The following is a 24694-nucleotide window of genomic DNA, read 5'->3' on the forward strand; positions in this document are numbered from 1 at the left end:
CTCTCTCTGCTGCATCATTCACCACACTCTCATTCCCCCTACTCAATCTGCTCTTCTCCTTGAATCACCAAGGACCTAATTTGGATGCAGGATCTCTCCCTTTGAGGAGTTTGAAGGGACTAACCTCAGTAATGGTGTGTGATGTGATGCGGTACATCCACAACCTTTCTCTTAAAAGGTTTTTCCATTCACTTCCCAACTTGATGACATCAGAAACATATGCCTTTAACACCTGGTTAAAGTGCTCAACTTAGCCATTTTCATGTGGTTCATTCAATGATGTGGTAACATTTTTAATATTATAACATTTAAGAAATTCTCCGTAGAAGTAAGCTGCACACCATTATCTGTAATGAGAGTGGACGGACAACCCTCTCGAGCAAAAATCTCTTTGAAAATTCTACTACCATATTAGTTGTATTGTGTGCCACAAATTTAACTCCGGGCCACTTAGAGTGGTAGTCCACAAGCACCAAAGCATATCTCGAATCATAAGGCAAACACGTGAATGGAACTGAAATATAAAATGCAAATTTTTCCAAAGGTTCATTGGGCCATTCATTACTTTTCAAGGAAGGGGTATTAACCCTCAACATCTTCTCACTCGACATGCATACATCACATGTTCTGACCGTGCGATCAACCAAGCGGTCAATACCCGGCCACCAAAATAAATTTCTTACCAAGCGTTTCATGGAAGACCTACCCGGGTGAGATTTGTGTGCAAGCCTCAAGATTAATTCTTGCACTCCAGTGGGCAGAACTCACTTTCCACTTTTGTACATAAGTTCTCCATATATTTCCAATTCATATCCAACTTTAAACATGGGTATAACATTAGCACTTAAATCATTTTTTCTGGGCCACCCATTCATGATGTACTGTTTTGATAGTCTGATATAACAAGTCCTCTTTCTCACATAACCTCCACTTTTCCTCTGAAAGTTCTTCAAAATCACCCGAAACAACATCTTGGATACATGTAACCACATTGGACTCATCCAAAACCTCACACTCATCCTGTTGACAAGGATGGCGTGGCATAAAATCAGCCATAACATTGTTCTTACCAGGCACATACTCTGTTTTAAAACAGCACTCTTGTAATCTGGAAGTTAATCTTGCAATGCGCGCTGTGGGAAAGAATATTTACTAATGGTTTGTGGTCTGTTCTAAGAATAAATTTGCTTCCCCACAAATAATTATGATAGTGTTCTGTCGCCCAGACACATGCTAACAACTCCTTTTCAATCACTGCATACCTGCGTTCACACTCCTTTAAAGTGCGGAAGGCAAAGGCTACATTCCACTCCTCCTTGCCACATCTCTAAGATAACACACCACCAATGCCATCAAACTGGTATCAACCGTAATCACACACTCTTTATTCATGCAAAAAGGTTTAAGAGTGGGAGCTTTGACAATCATCTTTGATGGACTCAAAAGCTTTCTGCTGTTCATCCTTCCACTCAAACACTGCATTATGTCTCAACAACTTCCTCAACGGTTCCATTTCGGTTGCAAAATTTCCCACAAACTTGCTGTAGTATTCGCACTTTCCAGCAAACGACAACAATTGTTCTTTGTTGATGGAAGCAGGGGCGTTGACAGTAACATCTACATTGGATTTTTTAAGAACAACTCCATTACCTGACAAAGTATATCCTAAATATTCCACCGTATCCTTGAAAAAATTGCATTTATGAGCCTTAAGGGTCAAACCATTTTTTCTCAACCTATCACATACTTCCATCATATGCTTCATGTGCTCTTCCTCATTTTGAGAAAATGTTTTCGTCTTGGAAACATTTTACAAACATGTCAACATCTTTGAAAATATTGGACATTACCCTTTGAAACACCGAGACAGCCTAGGCTAATCCAAACGGTATTCTGGTGTATTGGTACAATCCCTGGGGTGTAATAAAAGCAGTCAACATTTTAGAGTCTTCCAATAACTCAATCTGGTGATAGGCCGATCTTAAATCAAGTGTGGAAAATATTTTGGTTCCTTCCAACATTGACACAACTTCCTTTATGTTTGGTAAAGGATGACAATCAACTACAATACCAGAATTAAGTGCTCTAATGTCCACACATACTCTCAATTTTGGTCCGGTTTACGAACCAAAGCAATGGGAGAAACCCATTCAGCCGAATCAACTGGTTCTATGATGCCCTCCTGACAAACTCATTGAGCATGTCCTTAAGTTCCTCTCTGACATTGATGGGCACCCCTCTTAGTTTCTGCTTGACCGGAGTGTAACTCAAGTAACTCCTTTCCAACGAAGTATAACTTACTTGTGAGGCCAAAACCAAACTGTGCCGGTTCTGTCAACAGATTCCTTGAATAAATGTGGTTTCATCTATTTTCCGATCTTGCGTACACCGCGTTGCCATGAAAACCGTAGACTTGATGCGAACAACTAAAATGGCCACCACTTCGCGTCTGACGTCACCGCATTGCGTGACGGACGCATCAATGCTTTGCGAGCCTCCTTTCTTCACTAGAATACTGGTGACTATGGCGTTCTCTGTGCTCCGAACGTTGGCAACAAAAGCTCAAGATGAAAGGTATTTTCTTTTGAAATTCTAAACACACTCGCTCTGCGCTAACCGTTTCTAGCAAACGCGATGTCATCCAATAAGTGGTAAATAACTCAGAGCACCCGAACTTGGCACTAGACATGCTTCACTTCCATTGCTCACCACAACCTCAGAATGGGTTGCCTCTAAACTCTCCTTCCCAGTCGGCTCCAAACATAATAAATTCTACCTCTTGGGTTCAGGAACACACCGCTCTTGTGCTGCTTGATGTTGTTGGCAGGCGTGTTCCTCCACTTGTGGCCAAATATTTAAAGTAGACACTCAGCCTTCTGTTGTAGTTTCCACAAATATTTATTAAGCAGCACAGCAACACAACTGCATCTCAAGATGGTCAAATGAAACGGACTCCTTGGGCTTACACATCATTCCAAGTTCCAGCACTGAATCAGAACCCATATTAAAACATGCACAGCTGGGTAAACCTACCAAGTAATGCTGGGTACATCCATGCATTATTCAGTTTAGTTTAATACCACTTTACAGATGATTTCTCTCATTATTGAATAGAGGCTCACTATTCGTTTTGGTTGGAACAAGGGAAATGTATTGGAGGCTCCTGTTTTTTCCAATATGGCAGCACCTCCTACTGCTTTACAGTAAGTACATGCATTTGTCATGGTGCCGAGGACGTATGCGCATATTTAGTTTGATTCCATACCGCGCTGCACCAAACATATTTATAAGGCCCGTGGGCATTGAGCCTATGTTGTTCACAGATTAGTCCTGCCCAGAATGCTATGATTAGCGATCAGTTGCCTATTCCATAGGGCGGCACCTTAAACAGCCTTATCTGATGGACTTGTAACTGTAATGGTGCCAAGGGTGCACTCGTATTTTAAGACTGATTATCCTAATGCTCTGCACTGAATTAACTCAAAATGCCCGGACTTTGAGCGCATATTGTTCCAGTGATTTATCCTAGACTAGTACGTACAGTAAGTTTCCTTCACTTCGTGTTTGGGTACGTTGCTTTCTATGCTATGATACTTAATACAGTTTATCTGTCTCGTCCGGGCTAATTTGGCTCTTTGATCTACATTGGTTGGATAAATGTTGCATGGGTTTGACTTCCATTCATTTGGATTGCCTGTTATTGATTCTGTCTGGCTTGATTCCGATCGTCTCACTGTGGTCTTCTTTTAGGTTTGATTTCCTGATTTGGAGGGTTTGTGACTCTGAGATCGTCTAGGAGCATTAGATTATTCTGTTGAGTAGGTTTTTGATAGTGTAGGTGATGGTTTTTGGATCACCATTGGAGCTGTTTTCACTAGTCTTTTAAGTGAATTGTTTAGCGGGTGTGCTTGATTCACATCTGCGTTTCACTAGGACTTGCTTTCTGTTTTTAATTTTTTGGGGCTATTCTGTGTTTTTATTTAATGTGTTAAGTTTAATGGTTTTAGGTGTTACGGCATGATGAGGGCCTACATAATGATACTTCTTCACACTTGGTCCTGAAGAATGGTCTTGTGTACTCATTAGACGATTGGAGACTGAAACGTTGACGACATAGCCTCCATAGTCTTCATATACATCACAGACTTAAAAGCCTCTCCTATCGAAGACTCTTTTCTTGGACTCAAAGCGGACGATACAGTTGAGTGGTTTGATCTGTCTGGGTCATCAAAAAGTTAAGGGAAATAGTGTTTGATTGATTACCGGTTTACAGAAGGACAGTGTGTTTTTGGTCCACATCATGCTATATATGCATTTATTAAAATCGCTATTGATGTCCAAGTATGCCTTTCTATAGCAATTGATGTTTAATTCATGTGCTTGTGCTACTTTATGTGCTCCGAATGTAAGGGAATGGATACATTGTTACCATATCCAGTTATTTGTCAACAAGATTTCAGAAAAATGTACTCCTTCGGGAGACACTTGGTATTGTTAATGTTGGTACCTAGCCTCTTGGAGAGTTATTAGGTTGTTCTATTGTGTGTTGCTAAACGAATGTTGGCACAGATGGTGGTAAACCTTTTTCGGAAACCACATTTTTTCTATGGATCTACAGAGGAGATCTGGCTTGTGGAAAATATAAACATGTACTACCATTGTGATGGCCTCATGTGTGAGAATGTTCATGCATGTTCCTGTGTAGAAAATTTGTATTGCAGCGGTGTATGCCACCACATACACATTTCTCAAGCACTGTGAGGAGATGTGCCGTTTGGCCACGCAGTCAACAGAAACCTTAGGGCCACTGGCGGCCTAATTCGAATGGTACTCCCATTTGTATTTTTTCTGTGAAATTTACACCTGTGGAATTGGGAGATGCCCAGTAAGAACAGATAGTGTAGTTATTCATTTATCCTAGTTCTTATGGTTTCTTGATGTCCTGTGACTGTCTGCCTCTCTCTCTTTAATCCAAATCAGTCTATCAATTTGCTATATATTGAAAGTAACGGACAAAGGTGTGCCCCTATGTTGTCTAAGGGAGCACAGCTGCATATATACCATGATGTATATGCTGTTTCAACTGCTAAAAGCTCTTAGATGCATTTGAGAAACAGTCGTTTGTTTCTCTCAAATCCCCAACCGTAAATCAAGAATATTGAGGGTGGCCATTTAGGTTACTTTATCCTATTGTCTGTGCAACTCCTGGCCAGTTGCATATTTTGAGCACGTGTCTGCTGAAATCCTACCACCGCTAGCTAGCCTAGGTGCCCAAATCTGTTGGCAAGAAGTAACTTCTTAGTTGTAAAACTAACCTGTCTTTCCAAAATAAAGATCGGTTGGTTTGCTCACGGAATGAGATACATACACACTTATGGGAATTGATAATTTAAATGAAAATCTGTTTGAAAGAGACAGGAGCTGAGATAAGTAAGTGATAGAGTTGACAAAATAGGATTTTTAATGAAAACTTGTCATGTCCTAAGCTTTGCCTCTTCTTTAAGTATAAAATATGTGCACGTTCCACCCGATTTACATATTTACTAATTAAAGAATCTTCCTGGAAACATTAAGTCGAATATCTTCTGTAACCTTTATAACTACAGATAATGGATATAACTTGAAACTCTCAGAAGGTCCTTTAAATAATGTACATGATTATGAATATGTAACTAGTTAATATGCAGCTATGAAAGGATTATCATGTTGGGGTTAATGAACATGCCGCTCTTATGGTTATTCAAGGCTTTTTTTTTTATTTTAGCATGGAGAAAGTACATTGAAAAATCCTTTTTGTTTCATTAAAAAGACGATTATGTAAAGACTTTTCTTGAAGGTTATGAAACCCTTTTCCCCACAGAATTTACTTTTTTTACCGTAGATTGTAAAATAACTGACTAGCTGCTAATAACAGATGTCGGGTCTCTCTTGTTTGGGGGGGGTTCTTTTTTAATTTTAAACAAGTCTCTGATGGTATTAATTGTTCCATCATTTAGTGCTAAAAGAAAGTTCGTTTTAAATAAAAGCACAGAACTGCTTGTGGTTTGACTTGGAACAAAACAAGAAATCTCTTATTCAGTGATGGTACTGCAAATTAGCTTTCTCTGGATAAATGTGTTTTGTTTATAATGGTGTAATGTAATAATAGAAAGCCAAATAAATCGTTGTATTTTCTTGAAACGTTTAGAGAGGAGGTCTTAACTTGAGGGGGGGGGGGATTTGGGGAGGCTGGGGGGCATTAATTGATCTCAGGGGAGGGGCACCAATCAGAGTGTTAATAACATGAGTGGCACTAAGCCACTTTTTAATGGGCCATCACTAACAACTTTTGTCATGTATATCCTGACTGGGAGTATGTGTAAAAAGGGGTAATAGAGCTGAACAACAATGTTTAAATATGTTTAGACCTATTTAAACATTGCCAATTTAGCAGCAGAAGTGTGAAACAATAGAGGGGGGGCTGATTATTATAATATATTTTTTTTTTATGGCGGGGGCACAGCATTAAGAAGTTTGAAGATCACTGCTTTAGAGTATCAATAGGGCTTCTGAGTTTAACTGTAATTTGGTATTACTATTTAAATAGGTAAGTATGTGTGCACACAGGCATACATATATACAACTCTTTATGTATGTGTACAAATATATCTCTGTGATTGAACAGTCTAAGATTAAAGTGCAGTTATGGTTAGCTTTGGTTATTATATTGAAAAAACCCTTACAACTTCACATAAACACAGTTGAAGTAGTTATGCTTACAAATTATGGATGAAAAAACCTCTGACACTCACAGGTTGGGGATAGCTCTGCAATCTATAACTTGCACAAACAGCCCTGCAAACCTCAACTCTCAGACTAAATGCTATTCTCGTGACTTCACTATTAGATGCAGTACGAAATATTGTAAAGGATCTTACAGATAACATCACATTTGCAGTAGCAGTATGAAAGACAACTAGGCAGTATTTATTGATTTAAATAGATCTTTATTTTGATGTGCTTTAAAGTGATGATACTTATTGGTATAAATATTGTGAGGCCATAAGCATTGCATTTAATATATAAACTCCGACACCAGTGTTCATAGTTGATATTCATGCTGTAGTAAACCATGATACCTTAATTTTCACTTAAATCTCCGTAGGAAGATAGTTTGAATGCATTGCTTTTGCAACTCTGTGTTGTGTCCTACCCGCAAACTTGGATCAACATGATTTGAGGATAGGAATTTTTTCATTTGGAGTAGATCAGTAATTTGCTTGCTGACGTTGTAAGAGGTTATTCCAGTTTATTGGAATTTTTCATTAACCGCTTTTCAAATATATCACTAGACCCTTTGTTAGTTTTCATGTTTCATTGTCCACCAAGCCAACTGATTACTCTTGGCAGATGCATGGTCGTTTTCCTCACATTGAAAATCAAGTGAATGCCAAGAGTCTGGCATTATGGTCGTTTTTTTGTTATAATTGCTACTAATATCTATTTGTAACTGAGTGCCCTCCTTGTGCGTTTGACAGAAAAAGGCCCCTTTCTGCAAAAACCTTTCCTAAAAGTAGCATAGAGGCTACAAGGCAGAGGGTACTCCTCCTATATGTTGTAACCATTATGACTACCCTTTATTGATTCTCGAACAGGGGACTGTCTGACTAGGAGCAAACAAGCATTTGCAATGCAATAGGTTTTGCATTTACGAAACTTTGAGCTATTGGCATTGTTAATGTCCATTTCTTAAACTCTCATAAATGCGAGACCTATTGAATTGCAAATATTGTTTGTTTCCAAGCGCCACTTGCCGCGCTTGCACTTTTGAGGCTATGCCCATCTCTTTAGTAGAGCCATGCCTAAAGAAAGGGGCATAGCCTCGATCAAGTGCAAGCGCGGCATGGGGTGCTTTGAATCAACCCACACATTAAATATTTGTAAAGTAATAGGTGTCGCATTTGAGAGAGTTTGAGCTGTTGTCATTTGCGATGCCAATAGCTCAAACTCTCCTAAATGCGAGACCTATGGCATTCCAAAAAAGCGGCTGCCCTTGTCCTGGCTGCTTGGAAAGTGAAAGCGCGCATGGTGTGCTGAATGTTGCTGCAAAGCTCACTAAAGAAATAGTGCTTACAGATTAAATAACACAGACTGTGTAACAACAGAAGTAAAAGGGACAGTCCTCATGGGAGGTTAAAAATGAAGAAAGGACTAACAAGCTGATTACCGAATTAGAAGCCAGCATTTACAAACGACAAAGACACAAGTCAATGAAAAATATGGGTGTAGTTTAAGTGCATACTCTGATACAGCATGCTTTGCAGAGCAGCGCATGCGCTGCCAAGGCTCGACCTGAAAAAGGTCTTGGGTGACTGTTCTTGCCATACGGATAGTGCCGACCTCAGAGTACAGTGTTACAAACGTGCACAGTTTCAGCGTGCAACTGTCCCTTCTCCACTTAAAATTGTTTAATGTGGTGGGTAGAGCTTTAAATTATTGGTCGCTTTTAGAATTTTTATTTCTTATATAAATTAATTAAAACCTGTTTTAATGCAGCATATGATGGCTAATGTTTGTCGGGAATTGGGTCTGTTTACAAGGAAAAGGCACCATATATTATTCCGACTACTCAAACTCCACATTGAGCAGCATTTGGTTTCCTCTGCTCGTTCCTGTTACTAATTCGAATATTTCAACAGAAGTTTCGCTATCCTGTCTCTTAATGACGTTCTGCTAAATTGTTCTTAGCTGCTGTACAATTAATGTCAGATGCTACTTTGAGCTTTTATTGCGAATGCGCATATGACCTTTCAAATGAAAGCGTGCAACGTGCTTCATTCCACAAGAGGCATATGAAATGCGGTCTTATTTTCTACTTGGATATAGCAGAATTAAATTGTATGCTACTGGAATTTTATTTCTCCACAGAATCCAGTATTCAAGGTAAGCCTGTTTTATTGTTAGACCTATTAGAAACGAAGTAGGAGTTGAAACGAAAAATGAATTGACCAAGCTGGGGTCTGGATTAGACTTAAAAATGAGCATTAGGGTGATGTGATAAAGTGTCCTGCTTAAGAGGTAACATTCCCTTGTTATCATGTCGACAAATAAAAATGTTTTTGTAGGCACTTTTAAATCTGTAAAGCTACTGTTCTAGTTTCTGATGCATTGATGCTGCAGCTTTGGGTCTAGTCTTGTTTTCTCATGATTAGTTATCTGTTTTAATGACAGGTGGTCACTAGCTGCCAAGAAAAAATCCAGCACTGGTGAGTAAAAACATGTTCGATTCTGTGCGTGACATTGTGATAGCAGATGCTGCTTGCCGTTGTCGAATGCCGTGCAGTTATTTATATGAAATGTTTTCCCCCCCACATAAGCCTTAATTCACATGCGGTTTGTGAGTGGAGTACATGTGACTAAATTAGTTGATGATTATTCCCCCCCCCCCCCCCCACCCCGATATCTGAAGATGCGATGACTTCGCTTGATTGGGGCCAAAACGTAATTATTTATTGGGACATAATTCATTCTTACTGCTGTTGAGATCAGGACCTATACAGTGGAATTTTATTGAATTACGTTCTTAAGCACTTTTTATTGAGTTTGTGTATGCCTACATCCAACTGCCACCCTTTTCTCCAGACTGGTGGGAGCTTGTTTATTCCCATCAGAATAGATCCTGTGTAGGTAATTTGCTCAACATAAAAGGAATTCAAATGATAAGTTTAGAATCAAGTGCGACTTCTAACCCTTTGCCACAAGGCATGCAGGTTTGCGTGCTCCACTCTAAGGATAGCAGGAACGGCGAAACCTTTACATTGGTAGAAGACCATCGTTATTTTTTCTGATTGTTTCTGACACTTTATGCATTTGCATAAAAATGCACACTTAATTCCTTGCTTGGTTTTCTGCTCCCAAAATGGGTAGTTTGATGTTTATACTAGGATTTCCAGGCTGCACATAAAAATTCCACTCAGGTGATATGTGCAGTATATATGTGCATAGAGGACCCAGGCCTGAACACACATGCACACTTGCTTTTTATGATATTTGTTCACTATAGAATCTCAAGAAAAGTCTACATCTCGTTTTTGAGTTTTAGAAGCAAAGGAAGATTAGATTAAGTAAGTACAATTTTTCACAGGCTTCTCATGTTTCTGGTAAGCCCGTTTCCTTTGTGCAGTGCAACTAAGGAAGCTGTGTAAGAATCCAGCTCCAAAGAAACATGAGATTAGCGGTTTATAACCAGTCTCAACAGCGTCTGTAATGTTGACCAACATGCATTTTAACCCCTTCAGCGCTGCGCGGATTTCCGCGCAGTGCTGAAGGTTCTGAGCGCGGGCGGGGCCATGACTGAACGGTTCCGTCATAAGCACAGCCCAACCGACGTGCATGACGGAACCGTTCCGTCATAAGCGTCGAAGGGGTTAACTGTAATCTCTCTTTCTCTTCGTTCCCAAGTTGCTACCTGGATCCCTTGCTCTTCACACATTCACCCTAGTTAGTTCAAACTTTGGACCGACCACTCTGTTCACCTACAGAAGAGGTTTTTCATTTGGAATATTGGCCTCTGCCTTATTCGCTTGTGATTTGGTTGGAACCATATTAACCTGAGCTGGGTTACTTAGCAACAGAATAACTTGAGACATTCTTCTATAAATATTCTCCGCTGCTTAGTAGGTCCCAAGTCCTTTGTTAGAGATTGTGAATGGAAAAGTAAAACTTGCCTTTTCATTTTTGTCTTGGGCAATACCACAGGTGTCAAACTATAGTGATATTTCCGATTTCAAACTTGGACCATATTTAGGGCTCCAGGTAATGATGCAATATAGTTAATGTTGCACTGCACATCTCAGCCTTGGTGTTGATCAGAGCGATAAGTGCAGCTGTTTTGGCATCTAACCTGCTTCACAAAAAGCCATTTATATTCCTGATCCAAAATTCTGGCAGAATGTCTACCTGTATTCATTTCTGGCAAATGCAGATTCGGTTCTTGCAAGATATATAACCATCAGGTGTTAAATCATAGGGACAGCTTTCTAAGTTACTACGAGCAGAAAGAAATGCAAATCATTTCCTACAAGTATATCCTAGGCCATGTGGCCCTTTCCCATCAGCTGTACTTTGAATTGTGTGGTCAGAATCTCTTAGATTAGTGACTTCTAAGGTTTTGTGGTTGTTAGACTTGGCTTTTTTCAGCAGGCTTTCCCTCAGACGTTTTGCTTTTTGGCCTCCTTTTTTGACCTTTTTTTTGCTGGTTTAGTGTCTCTGTGCACTTTCTCACTGCTGTTTACTGTTAAAGTGCAAGTGCTCCTACTTTAAAGTGCTGTGATTGACTGGTGGGTGGGACGGTTGAGGGGCATGGGGGGACGAGGGTGGTTGAGGCGTGTCCTGCCTTTCCTGAGTGACTCATAGCCAGGCTGAATAGACCTGCCTGCATTTAGAGTAGTGGGAAGAGTTGTCGCTTGCATCTCAATGGACTGCGTCACAAAGCTTTTCCAACTCCTGTGGTGAACCTAGCCTGAGCCAGGCTGAACTGGTTTATGTATCCCAGTGGAACTTTCTTTGCACCATCTTCAAAGGGAAATGTGGTATAAATATTGGGACCCCCCGACCCCAGAACTTTAGAACTCTTTTGGATCAAGAAACCTGCCAAGAAGAAGAGCTGGGGATGCTGTGATGAGAGACTACCACTTTGCTGTGTGCTTTGCTGTGTTGGGCTGCAGTGGCTGCGTCCGTCTTGGGCAGTGAAAGGACTGGATTGGACTTAATGCATCTGTTTTCCCTGAGTTTCTCCAAAGGCTCGAGGTAGATCTTGCCCCCTCTTTAAGAAATCTCAAGAACAACAAACACTTAAAGTTGATTTGCTACCAGCACTGGGAACTGTGTATTTTGTGCTTCAACAGAAGAAAAATCAACCTGACCCTCTCAACGAGGCTGCTGCTGGCTTCGTGGCCCAAAGGCACCGCAAAGGGGACTGCAGAGCACACCACCACACTTCGCATCGCAACTCTGGTCTCACCGACACCACCGAGCCACTGTTTGCAATGTGACATGTGGGCACCTCACTCATCCTCGCTTCACACCGCCACCCTGGCATCCCAGACTCTGCCGCAGCACCATCACAAATGATGCTGCCTGCACTGCGACCTGTGGACACCACTCGTGGAGAGCATGGAGCACTGTCTCGCTTCGCGCCGCAGCCCTGACCTCACTTACAACGCTCCAGGCTGACCTAAGCGCCGCTGCCTGCACTGTGGTTTAGGGGCACCGCTCGTAAGTTATGACGCAATGACCTGTCCCACACTGCAGCCGTGGCCCACTGACATTGGCGCCATAGAGTTCAGTTCATCAGCCGATGACCGCGATTCAGTGACGACGACACCGGTGCCTGCACGTGACATGCTAGCACCGCAACGAGCACCGCCCCACTTTACACCACAGCCTTGGTCTCGCCGACCTCGCCACCGAGCGACGACCTGTGGGCACCGCATGCTGCACTGCGGCACTTGCACCGCAACCCCGACGCCCAAGGGTGCTCACGATTGCCACCGCATGGAGTTCCACATGCAACACTTGTGACTTCAAGGGCCTGACGACTCCAGCACCGACCTCTGGGACTGACGCCGGCTCATTGGAGCTCATCAAAAGGTTCCCGACGCCCTGCATTTCTAAAGGTACTGTTTTGCAGGTCTTCCCGACACCGTAGCTGGCCCGCGACTCCACGGTCAGGCAGAGCTGTTGGGTTTGTTTGTTCACGACACCACGATAGCCCCGGACGCTGCTATCGACTTCAAGGAACTGTTTTTAAAGTCTGATTTTTGCTTATGACTATTTTGAATAACTGTATGTTGGATTCTAATCGTTTTGATCTTGTTTTACACTGATAAATGTTGGCTATTTTTCTAAAACTGGTGTGGTGACCTTTTGTAGTGTTTAAACTGTAGTTCTGTATGTTATGTGCAAATGCTTTACACACTGCCTCTGAGATAAGCCTGACTGCCTGTGCCAATCTACCAAGGGGCTGAGCAGGGGTTATTTTAGAAGTGTAGCTTGCTTATCTGGTCTAGGAAGAAGGGTCCCTACTTTAACAGAGCAACAAGTCAACTAGAGATCCCAATTTCCAACAGTGGTCCACAGGCTGCCTATTCATCTTTTATTTGAGCCACTGGGGAAACTCTTTCAACCTCACTTTTTATGGGAAGGATCCTTCTGTGTAGCATCTACGAAAGCGTAGCTCATGAAGTGTAACGCTGGACGGTAATGGCAAGATCATTGCAGTGATGAATCGGTTTGAGCCTTCCCTTAACATATTGCAGTTTTTGTCTACAGGGTCCAATGTGGACATAACAAGAGCCACTAATGAAAAATGGTTTCATGAGATGCATGTCTACACAGAGTAGAAAATCCAGTGACTAGAGGTTCATGCTGTAGTAGCTCAAATGTTTTCAAAGATTGATCATCTTTATCTTGAATGCTAGTCTCCTCTTTCCTGCATGCTTTCAGCAAATTTATACTGCATTTATATCTCTACCAAACGGCCTACCCACATGTAGGGTACAGTTTTCATCCTGAGAAGTGTGAGAACGCTGGGTGAAAGGAATTTTGTTGATCCCAAAACTTTCTTCCTCAGAAATTTGACGATAATCTGTTATTTGAACCCAATATTAGGTGTTTGGAAATCTGTCTGGGTAAGATAACCTGCAGCAACCTATTCTCGCCTGATTGTCTACTTTCCAGAAATGTTACTCCCTCCGTGAAAAACCATTCACTGCATTTAGCTGCAGTTCAAGCCATTCCTCTTTTATAGAGAAAATACACACATACCTGCCAGTATAAATGTAGTTCGGATAAGTGAGAAGGGTGAATGGTTTAACAGTCCTCATTGACCTGCAACATTACTCAAATCCTAGATCCCCAAATTCCTCTAGTTGAGATACTCATGATGTTTCCCCACTTAATTTTTGTGTTTTGCATTATTCTTTTAAGTGTTGGATAAAACTTGTGTAGAAAGACGGACCCTCACCCACATAGTGTGGCTTGCGTCATCATCTGATCCTTCTATCTAGCACTGGGGAACTTCCTTTTGTGTTGTCTAGCATCAGTATAGCATAAATACCCCAAGCATGGAGTGTTTAAAGGTGGACCTGAGTCTGTGGTTATAGAGATGTGTATTCGTAGTATGACCTATGTGAGTAGTGCAGAGTGCAGTGATCTGTGTGTCATTCCTAACTTGACCATCTGCCTTCTTTCTACACAAGATTACTATCAAAAGAAGTCTAGGGTAAGCTTTGACTATCTCCTCATGCCTCTGGTTCACTCTGAGCCCGAACTGCTATTGTTCTGGTGAATCTTTACCAACGTCTCCTCATGGCAGTCTGCATAGGCTCAGGAAGACTTGTCTTTCTTGCACTTTTAGCATATTTGCTGCACTAAATGCAACTCTTTTCACTGTGTGGTAGTGAGGTGGTGAGTCTTTGAGGATGTCTTATAACCTGTACCACAGACAATGTGAGCATACATTTGCAATCTGTGGTAAAAATCTGGACGTAGACTCTCCAAGTTCCATAGCCATCATTTCCAGAAAGACTAAGGACCTTCAGGTTTGTCATAGAGGGTACTCTGTCAAAACGTGTAGCATGTTCATTATGCCGTTATGCGCAGTGCTTTGACTGTAATGGACTTGTAATATGGGGAATGGAACATCTGTTGCATTTCAATGGAGGATAAAGGTGGCACACAGTTGACCTGTTCACTGCAGTAATTAAAACCACAGTAGCTCAGATCTATTTTAGTAAGAAAAACACATATGGATAATGGTAATTCTACAGGTGTGGACTATTAATACGATTTTCCAGCTGAGATGGAACATTATGAAAGGTTGGAGACACTTAAACTGACTGCTCTAATTAGATTAGTTTGCCTGAACATCACTTTTGTAGTGTATAAAATGACGCAAGGTCAATTGCACAAGCATGGCTTTGATGTGAACTGGGAACAGTAGTACCGACTCTCCTGCCTCTTTTCTTACTGTGTACAAACTCTGTATCTGCGATATGGTTTACTCTTCTTCTCTCTTGCTGGAATTGGGGCTGCAGATTGTTGATCCTGCTGTCTTGCAGTGTTCTGCGTAACAGATGAAATTAGTTTACTGCTTCTCCAGCAGTAAGACGAACTACAACAGCTTACTCAAAGTTAAGGGATTTCATTTGTCTTCCGTGGGACTATCACAATCGATAAATTACTCATTGTACATTGCCACGTGGTAGCCCCGAATTTCCTCAGTAGTGTCAAACCTCTCAATGGGTGCATCAAGAATAGCAGCACCTTCAGTGGTATTCCTACTATAAGAGAAAACCTTTGAAAGGAAGAGGTATCCCGGAGCTATCTGTGGTCACTGGGAAGCCACCTCCTTAGCGGTGACTTCTACCTACTCTTCTTCCGTTAGTCAGGTGGGGGATGTTTTGTAAACCATCTAGAAGAGTAACAAAAGACCAATGGGATTTGAATACGGTTCAGAATGGATTTTCATTGAGCCTCAAATCTGATCCTCCTGTTGTGCCACCCAAGAATTCTTCTGTACATTACCAAACATTAATCTGAAAGCAGTTGAGCAACTTACTAGAGAGACCTGTAGCTGCGTAGGTCCCTTATCATGAAACAGGGACTTTAATTTCTGGTTCAAACGAAAGATCCAAATCAAGAGTTCAGACCCATACTCTACATCAGAGCTACAAAATGAATGGGTAAAGAGAGAGAAGTCTAGGATGTTGGTCTTACATCAAACCTCAATTCCGTTTTCAAGATGACTAGATGCATTTCATAGGTCTATTGGATGCCTATTTTCACATCCCCTTAAGAAGGAAAAATAGAAAATGAAATTTTGAGGTTTGTTCTAGGCAGCAAATAAGTTTCAGTTTAGGGCCTCCCTTTTGGGCTGAAGTCTGCTTCAGCTTCACATACTTTCTCAAAATGTATGGCTCTTGTCGGAGCACATCTCAGAAGGCAGACCATCATTGTCTTCCACAATATAGACTACTGGTACCACTTCAAAAAAAGCTTTGTTATTTCCATTAAGTTGTAGACATCCTAGACCGCCTCAGTCTTTATTCCATCATAAAGAAGTAGACCACCACTCTGGTTCAAAGGATACAATATTTGGACCTGATCTTTTTTTTTTTTTTTTTTTTTTGTCCTCATCTGCCACTCAGGTTTCAATATGCAATCTTGTAGGTTTACACACATTGTGCTGCCTCAGTTACTATGACTGGTTGGGGCAGTAATGGAACGGAAAACTCACCCCTCAGCAACAATGTTTCAACCAGCAATGATCGCTAATATAAAACCAAACAGAAATTGCTTGAATCCAGCCAAGGTACTAATGATAGCACCAAGAAACAACTGTCCCTCAGAATGGGATTAATGGCTTAATCATTGGACCTGGGGGGGGGAAACCCAGACACTCAATGGACCCAATTCAGAAGATGCCAGAAGGATCTTGTATCTGGGTTACTAGTTCTAGCCAGGTCCAACTTAGAGACCAGCAGAGTAGAAGCATACCAGTCATTAATACAAGGAGATGAAGAGTCCTTCCACTTCTTGCATATCTCCCTCCTGGCAAGCAGTATGGCATAAAAAATAAGCTTTTTTGCCAAGGAAGGGACACCTTGATAGCAACCAAATATTACTGATGTAAGGTCCAAGGTAATGTTAACACCAACAGAAAGTGAAAGAGTCTTACTGATGGCTTCCCAAAATGGGGACAAATGCGGACACTCAAAGAACATGTGAATGTCAGAAGCAGCCACCAAACCACATTACGCGCAAGCCACACTACTCCCCACGGTAAATTTGGAGAGACGAAAGGGTGAATAATATGCTCGATGAATGGTGAAAAGATGGTTCCTGCGTAACCATGCAGGTTTGACAATGTCCCACATCAACGTACAAGACGAATTCCAAAGATGTTGTAGATCGGGATTGGTGACATGCAAAGACCAAAGCTCCTCTGGCAATGAAAATATTCCGTCCATTTCCTCCAGGATTAGATTGTACCACAGTGAAATTTCCTTCTTGGCAGGCAGTTTATCTGCCAAAAGCGTTATAAGATAACTATACGCACCCAAGGGATATTTAACACCATGTGGAGGTTGAACAGAATATGCACGAGACCAACTCGATATTAGAAGATATTTAAGCCTAGAGAAGTTTGGGCCAATTTTAGTGCAAAGATGTTCCCAAGGTAACAAATTCCCGTCAACAAATAGGTCACCCCACTCCTCCAGTCCAGCCGCTCTCATAGACATAGCTAGTGCATCCCCTAACCAAGTTGGGCCGTCCGGGAGATCCCACAATGGTGTCCTGCTTCCATAGTACCCAACTTTAATGGCCTTAGACATCTGAGCCCATAATCTAGCCATACCCCATAAAATTTTCAGTTTAATTTTTTTTTAAAACTTGGTTTCCAAATTTGAAAAGAAACCCTGACTGACTTACCCCTTCTGCATCCAATAGCATAGAATAAATGGACCCCACTCCATGACCTGCTGGACTCTTTAATAGGATCCTGGCGTGAGAAAGCTGGAAAGCCCAGGCATAAGCCTGGAGGTCAGGGGCAGCGAGCCCTCCTTTTTCCCTACGCCTCCTGATTTTTTTTCCAGGAGATTCTTGGAAGATGTTTATTCCAAATAAAGGAACTAATGTCAGACTGCAATTTTCTGATAGAGGCGGGATCAAAATATAAAGGTATCGTATTAAACAAAAAAGAAACTTTGGGCAAAATGGACATTTTAACAAGGCTGACCCTACCCAGTAGGGAGAGCGGAAGATGGGCCCAGGTCTGGAGCAACTTACGACCTTCTTTTTCAACTTTTGAGAAGTTAGTAATAGTGATCTGATCGAGGTCAGCTACAATATCCAAACCTAGATACCTCATCTGACTCCCCGGCCGGATTTCGGAATTAAAGGTACTATGGTCAATATTCCAGGTCATCATCTCGGTCTTTAAAGTATTAATTTTGTAGCCAGAGACCCTCCCGAACTCCGAAACCAACTTAAATATTGCTGGGAGGGCCTCATGCGGTTCAGAGGTAAATATAAGAATATCGTCCGCATAGAGGGCCACCTTTCTCTCCCAGCCTCCGTATGCAAATGCATTGATGTTAACACTATCCCTCAAACTCTGGGCAAATGGTTCAGCATACAGATCGAACAGGAGTGGGCAGAGAGGGCAGCCATGTCTGGTACCCCTCGAGATGTCAAATGGGTCAAATAAAATACCGTTAATCAATACACGGGCACTAGGGTTCCGATAAAGAAGACCAATCGCCTGACGAAATCTACCCCCCACGCCAAACTTTGCCAAGGCCTCCGACAGATGCAACCAATTGACTCTGTCGAAGGCCTTGGTGGCATCCAGCCCGAGAACCGCCAAGGGCAAAGACTTCAAACATGCCAAATCTATTGATCCAATCAAATCAAAAGTCAGTTTAAAAAGCTGTCGTCCCTTAATAAATCCTTTCTGATCAGTGTGTAAAATAGTGGGAGCGACTAGAGCCAATCTCTTTGCAAGAATGGAGGCAAAGATCTTATAGTCTCCATTCAAAATAGAGATTGGTCTATAAGAACCGCAGGCTGTTGGGGACTTCCCTGGCTTCAAAATAACAGTTATAGATGCGAAATCCCATGACACGGGTGGTCGCACTCCATCCAGCAAGATCTGATTAAACAGTGTAACCAGGAAGGGGACAAGTTCCTGCTCCAAAGTTCTATTTATTTCAGCAGGCAGGCCATCAGGCCCAGACGCCTTACCTTTCTTGGCATCCTGGATGGCTTTCCTTACCTCTTCTTCCGAGATTTTACTATCTAGCATTACTGACTGATCAGCGGAAAGACTTGGTAAATCTATTTTCCTAAGCCAATCATTGATAGTAGCGGTATCCAATTTCTTATCTTCATGGTAAATGGCTTGATAGTAATCTCTAAATGCTGCTCTAATATCTGCATCTGAAGAAAGAGGGACGTTATTGACATTGATCTGGTTGATGGTATTACGAACCTGATCAGTTTTTGCTTTCCATGCCAATAATTTACCAGCACCTTCTCCATACTGGAAATGTGCGATTTTACTGGCCTCCCATCTTTCCTGAAGCCGCCGGTTAAGAATCGAGGTCAGTTGGCCCCTCAGAGTAAGTAGTTTAGCCCGCAAAGGTATTAAGACGTCATCTGTAGAGGCTAAGTTGGCATCAATATCAGTCTGCGTTTTAGACCGATTCGCCTCCACAGAGGCAATGGCCTCTCTGTATTCCCTCCTTCTATATGACACCTTGCCCGTAATAAGACCTCTCAAAAAGGCTTTAAGTGAGTCCCAGACCACACCGGGTCCTGCAGAGCCCACATTTACCTCTAAGAAGGACCTCACTTCAGTTTTTAAGAAGGTGACATCTTCAGGATGAGAGTAAAGTACGGTCAAAAGACCAAGTCCTTACTACGGCAGGAGTAGGTACCATAAGTTCCAGGAATACAGCAGAGTGATCGGATAGATGTAACTGGAAATATCGAATGTCCTTAACAGCGTCGATTAAACTATGGTTGATTAATATAAAATCTATCCTCGACTGATGATTATATTTATGATTTCTAAAAGAGACCCCCTGCTGCTGCCCGGCCCTTAATCTCCAAATGTCCACATATCCGTACTGTTTCATTACATTCAACAAGAAAGATCTTGATTTAGAAGGGACACGAGATCTACTGTTATGAGATTTGTCCAGGATTGGATCTAAAACGATGTTGAAATCACCAGCTACTATAACCAGTTCCGGGAAGGACAAAAGATGGGGAAAAAATCACTTCCAAAGATGTAGGATCATCAAGATTGGGGCCGTAGTATCCAACCACTGTAAAACAAGCACCCAAAATTGCCAGGGAGGCAATAACCCATCTCCCCGCAGGGTCAACCTTAAAGTCTAACACCCTGGCCCAAAGATGCTTTTTGGAAATCAATGACACACCACGGGAGGTCATGGATTGAGAGGTCGGTATTATAAAATCAATCCATTTATTCCCTTTAACCAAGGTGTCAATTTCAGACTGGATCAAATGTGTCTCTTGGAGAATGATGACCGGGGCATCTGAATCCCGGAGGTACTGCATCAATGTTTTAGCCCTAGGTTTAGTACGGAGCCCATTGACGTTCCAAGACATAATCTTTAAACTAGCCATCCCCACTGATCCAGAGCACAACCAGCCTTGCCTTTATAATACGACCAAATATAAACCATATAATTGTAAAAAATAAAAAAAGTTGGCTGATGAGAAATTTTATACGTTTTGCCCGTGGATCCCCCCCCCCCGCCCTTCCACCCTTCCCCCCCCCCCCCCCCCCGTGGAGAACTCGTGGTGTATCTAACCGGATCAAGTCCAGTAGATGGCACCCCTACCTCAGGCTCCCGTTACTCCCCACCCGAGACCCGACACCTGAAATATAAAATGAGGAAGAAAGTAATCCCACCTTAAGTGCTATTATGTATATTATGTTTTTTTTTCTTCTTTCCTTCCCTTTTTTCTACCTTTTCCCCCTATTTTCATTTACTGGAATAATAGATTCTAATATGCTACAATACCTACGAGCGACCACGACAGCTATAAGAGACCAAGAGAGTTAAGTACTATTTACCAGATGACTTATTACCTATGTCCAAAAGGAATTCATCGGCAACTTGGACTGACCTAATGTTTACCATCTTGTTATTATACATGACCCTCAGAGAAGCCGGGAACACCAATTGAGCTGAAGCACCCAGCTTCCTGAAGGCCTCCAGCCGCCTCCCGAACTCCCATTGCTTCTCCAGCGTGACCCTAGATAGGTCAGACCTGATAAGGAAAGTGAACCCCTTACCAGGTAGAGACTTCTGTTTAAGAACCACATTGAGAATCTGCTTTTAAGGGTGTACGTATGAAAGTTAACAAGGATTTTGCGTGGTTTTGGCCTTTGGGGGTTCTGTCTAAAGGGTTCCCTATGAACCCTTTGAATATCGGTTGCCAGCTGCTCCAGGGATTGATCCAAGCATAATGCTTCTTTCAGCAAGCGGACAACAAACTGCTTAACATCAGAACCCTCAGATCCCTCAGGGACATTAAGGATACGAATGTTTCCTCTTCTTGCGTTGTTTTCCAAAACCTCCATCCTATCTAACAAGGCCTGGTCCTCTCTTTTAAGTTTGACAATGTCCTCTTCTGCTTTATCTAGATGTACCGACATGGTAGCTAACTTTTCTTCCAAGACTCCTGTGCTTGTTGACAGCCCATCAATCTTGTTATCCAATGACTGACAATAATCCCGGATCTCCGTCTGCATAGCTGAGGATTGCTCGAACCCCCTTTTTATATCCCGAGACAAAGTAGTAAACATCGCAAACAAAGAAGCTGCAGAGACATTTGCCGATATTTCTTCTCTGTCACAAGATAAAGTAGAAGGCACAGGCACAGGCACATCCATGGGTGACTCCAAAGGTAACTCCAATACACTGGCCCCCCCAAGAACCCTGGCCCGTGTGATCAGGACCGCGGGAAGAGGGGTGTCTAAGGGCCCCCTCCCTAGCTTCTGCTGTGTCGCTCCTCACATCAGGACTGACGGGTATTGCCCAGTCTCTACCCTCTTCGCTGAGAGAAACTCCATTCATGGGTATACTTGTAAGTGGGGGGGCTACTGAGACTACAAAAGCAGCTGTAACTACTGGTGCTAGCCCCACCCCGGAAACCGCAGGAGCCAAAAGGGTGGGCGAAACATCTAAGGGAGGGGGAACTACAAGAGATGGGGTTAAGGTAGGGAAAGTCGCTGGAACAAAGTTGTTCAGTGCGGTCATTGCCTGTGATTCGACGAGGTGCAGAACCTGTGGGACAACTTTAAAATACGAGCGAAGAGATGGTGTGATTTTGGATGCAGCTTCAGCTCCTGCAGTAAGGTTACGTGTTGCTTTCCCTCTGGTTCCCTTAAATTTCACCTCAGTAGATAGATAGGAAGAGGCTCTTACTTCTTTGGGGCGAAGTGGTGGCGCTGAATGAGTTGGAGCAGGGGACACCTCACAAGCGACAGCCTCCAACCTTACGACCGCTACATATCGGGAAGCAAAAGAGGCTCCAAAACCGCCACAGCGCAAAAAATATCCCAAAAGAGAAAACCGAAGACTCAAGGAGCAAAACACAGGGAAGAAAAAACTGCATTGGTGGCCGCCATTAGGAACTCAGGTAAGGCAAACGGGAGCCTGACTCACGGAGCACCACGGCGGATCAGCCGTCTGCCGCCATGTTCTCCCCCAGCATATTACACTTGATATTTGGACCTGATCTTGGAGATCCAAGTCACAAGAACATATCCTGCGGAAGAGATGCTTGCATCTGTCAGTCTGAGGTGTCTTATTCTGTTACAAACCCATCACCTGACATGCTAGCTATCCTCTCTATTGGGATTGATTGCTTCCTGATCTTTTCTTGTTACTCATGCCCGGCTTCACATGAAACTGTTGCAGCAGTGCCTGGAGAAACAATGGTTTCTGTTTACATGTGCCTGGAATAACAAGCTAACATTGTCACTGTCAGTGATACAATGGTTTTCTTGCTGGTGTCATCTGAAGGGAGTACATTTTTTTTCAACATGTCTCAACACAATCATGGATGGTGGCCCCATGCATCTTCTCCAGGTTCAAGGGACATGGTGAGAACAGGATTAATCCTATCATATCAACCTGTTGAAATTGAGAGCTATCCACCTTGCTCTAAAGTTGTTCCTTCCATCTTTCAAGATGAAGTACCTGTTGGTTCAAATGGACAACATTGCAAAAAAACAATATAGCATTTAAACATATATATTTTTATTTGATTTCTTTGCAAACAACGCATGGTATTCAACGGCACATTAGTGATCACAGACACAATGGAGTAAAGGTACAGTGGATCAGATTCTACTTCAATATCACATACGATCAATTTATTCACAGTTGACAGTCGCTGGAGAACAGAGCACGTTCAACTGTTAATTGACACAAATTATCGGGACAGCAGTGAGTGAGGAATATTCTCACTGTCTCCCATGTCTATACCATAATATGCTACCTAGTGACCCCACAGCAGTGAGTGAGGTATAGGCTCATTGTCTCCCATGTCTATACCATAATATGCTAACCAGTGACCCCATATCTTGTGGACTCTCAACTGTCATAGAACGGTCTATTTCCACTCCTACAGTGTTGGTAGTTCTGCTGTTCCCCAGTATTTGGCCACATCCCTTTTTTTGCCACCACGAGACCCAGATTACTGAAGAGGAGCTTCGCTCCCAGGATGTCTACTGCTGTTGGTATACTTAGCAGAACATTATTCAGGTCCATTGGTATGGTTTACCCCAGTAGTAGCAGCTTACTATGTTGATCCAATATGATAGTATCTTGGGGCACTCCCAGAGGACATGCAAGAACAACCTCTATTCTGCCCTGCACCGTAAACACTACGTAGACTCACCGCTAACAAATTTATGTAGATGGTCCCTGTCCTAATATGTTCTATGTAGAATTTTAAATGGAATCGGCCATTACTGGGATTTAATGGCAACTTCAGTGGGGTGCTTTAAGGCTGTCTCCCAGTCTGTCATCATCAAGGTCTCCTAACTTCTTCTCCAGCTTTTGCCTCCATCTCTCCCTGAGGCAGTCTCCCCTCCAGGGGTGTATATTCGGGGATGTTTATTGTGTCTAGGTTCCCTGCCTGCCAGGCATGTCTAAGTTGTATATATTTGAAATATTGTGTCTTACTCATTTGATAGGCTTGTTGAAGGGAACTGAAGGAGATCAGGGCTCCTTCTTCCAGGAGATCTCGCACTTTGGAGATCCCAATGGTATTCCACTTTCTGAAACCTCTTAGCTACCCAATTTCTCTGAGACGTGTTCCCACCCACAAGGGGGTCTTGCGGGTAATTCTGTCCCCATCCCATACATCTCTCCACCCCTCTCCAGGATTCCATGGTTATCTGAGTTCCTGGAAACAACTTTCTAGAACCTTTCCATCCATAAAGTTAATGTAGGTATGAGACGGATTGGAATTGGACTCTTTCCAGCGCGTATGAGGGGTGATCACCTGTAGCATGCATCCAATCATTAATCGCAATTGAGTATGCTGCCCAGTAGTATGCCCATCTATCTGGGAGTGATATTTCCGTGTTATATTGATTACGCTGTTTAGTCCGCATCAGCACTCTTGGATGCCCTCCATCCCATAGAAGCATCCGGACCACGCTCTCTAATTTAACAAATATCTCCTCGGGGAACTTGTGGTACATATACCGAAGAATATATAGTAGCCTGGGAAGGGTTACCATCTTATATCTTGTACATAGTTGTCCTCCCCATCAGCCTTTGGGGCTAGGATCTCCCTCTTTCCACATCTGTGTTAGTCTGTCAGTATTCTTCGGATATTTCTTCATAGACTCGTGTTCCTGTCCACGGTCACAAAGTCCCAATATTGGAACCCCTGCCTATCAATGCTTAGGTGTGCCTAGGGAGATCTTGTGTTTCAATGAGACCCCCTGTTGGATATAGGCTGGATTTGTCTGTTTATGTTGTAGCCAGCGTGCGCACCATATTGCTCGAGGATTCGGAATATGCTCGGAATGTTATGTTGGGGCTTGTGATATATAATAGGATGTCCTCTGCATAGAGCGAGATCCATT

The 24694-nt window shown here is 42.5% G+C and overlaps 1 protein-coding gene across 3 annotated transcripts in view; it reads left to right on the forward strand.

Moving 5' to 3' along the window:
- Positions 1-24694, forward strand: part of URI1 (URI1 prefoldin like chaperone) — a 364636-nt gene that overhangs the window by 87931 nt on the left and 252011 nt on the right. For 2 of the 3 annotated variants that reach the window (XM_085638965.1, XM_085638967.1), the window contains exon 2: positions 9211-9245. The exons of the other annotated variant lie outside the window; for it this stretch is intronic. In XM_085638965.1, coding sequence (XP_085495091.1) covers positions 9211-9245 — 35 coding nt within the window. The remainder of the gene's footprint in view (positions 1-9210; positions 9246-24694) is intronic. 3 annotated transcript variants of the gene reach the window in all.

The sequence above is a fragment of the Triturus cristatus genome, chromosome 12, assembly GCF_964204655.1.
Source record: "Triturus cristatus chromosome 12, aTriCri1.1, whole genome shotgun sequence".
In the NCBI taxonomy this organism is placed as follows: domain Eukaryota; kingdom Metazoa; phylum Chordata; class Amphibia; order Caudata; family Salamandridae; genus Triturus; species Triturus cristatus.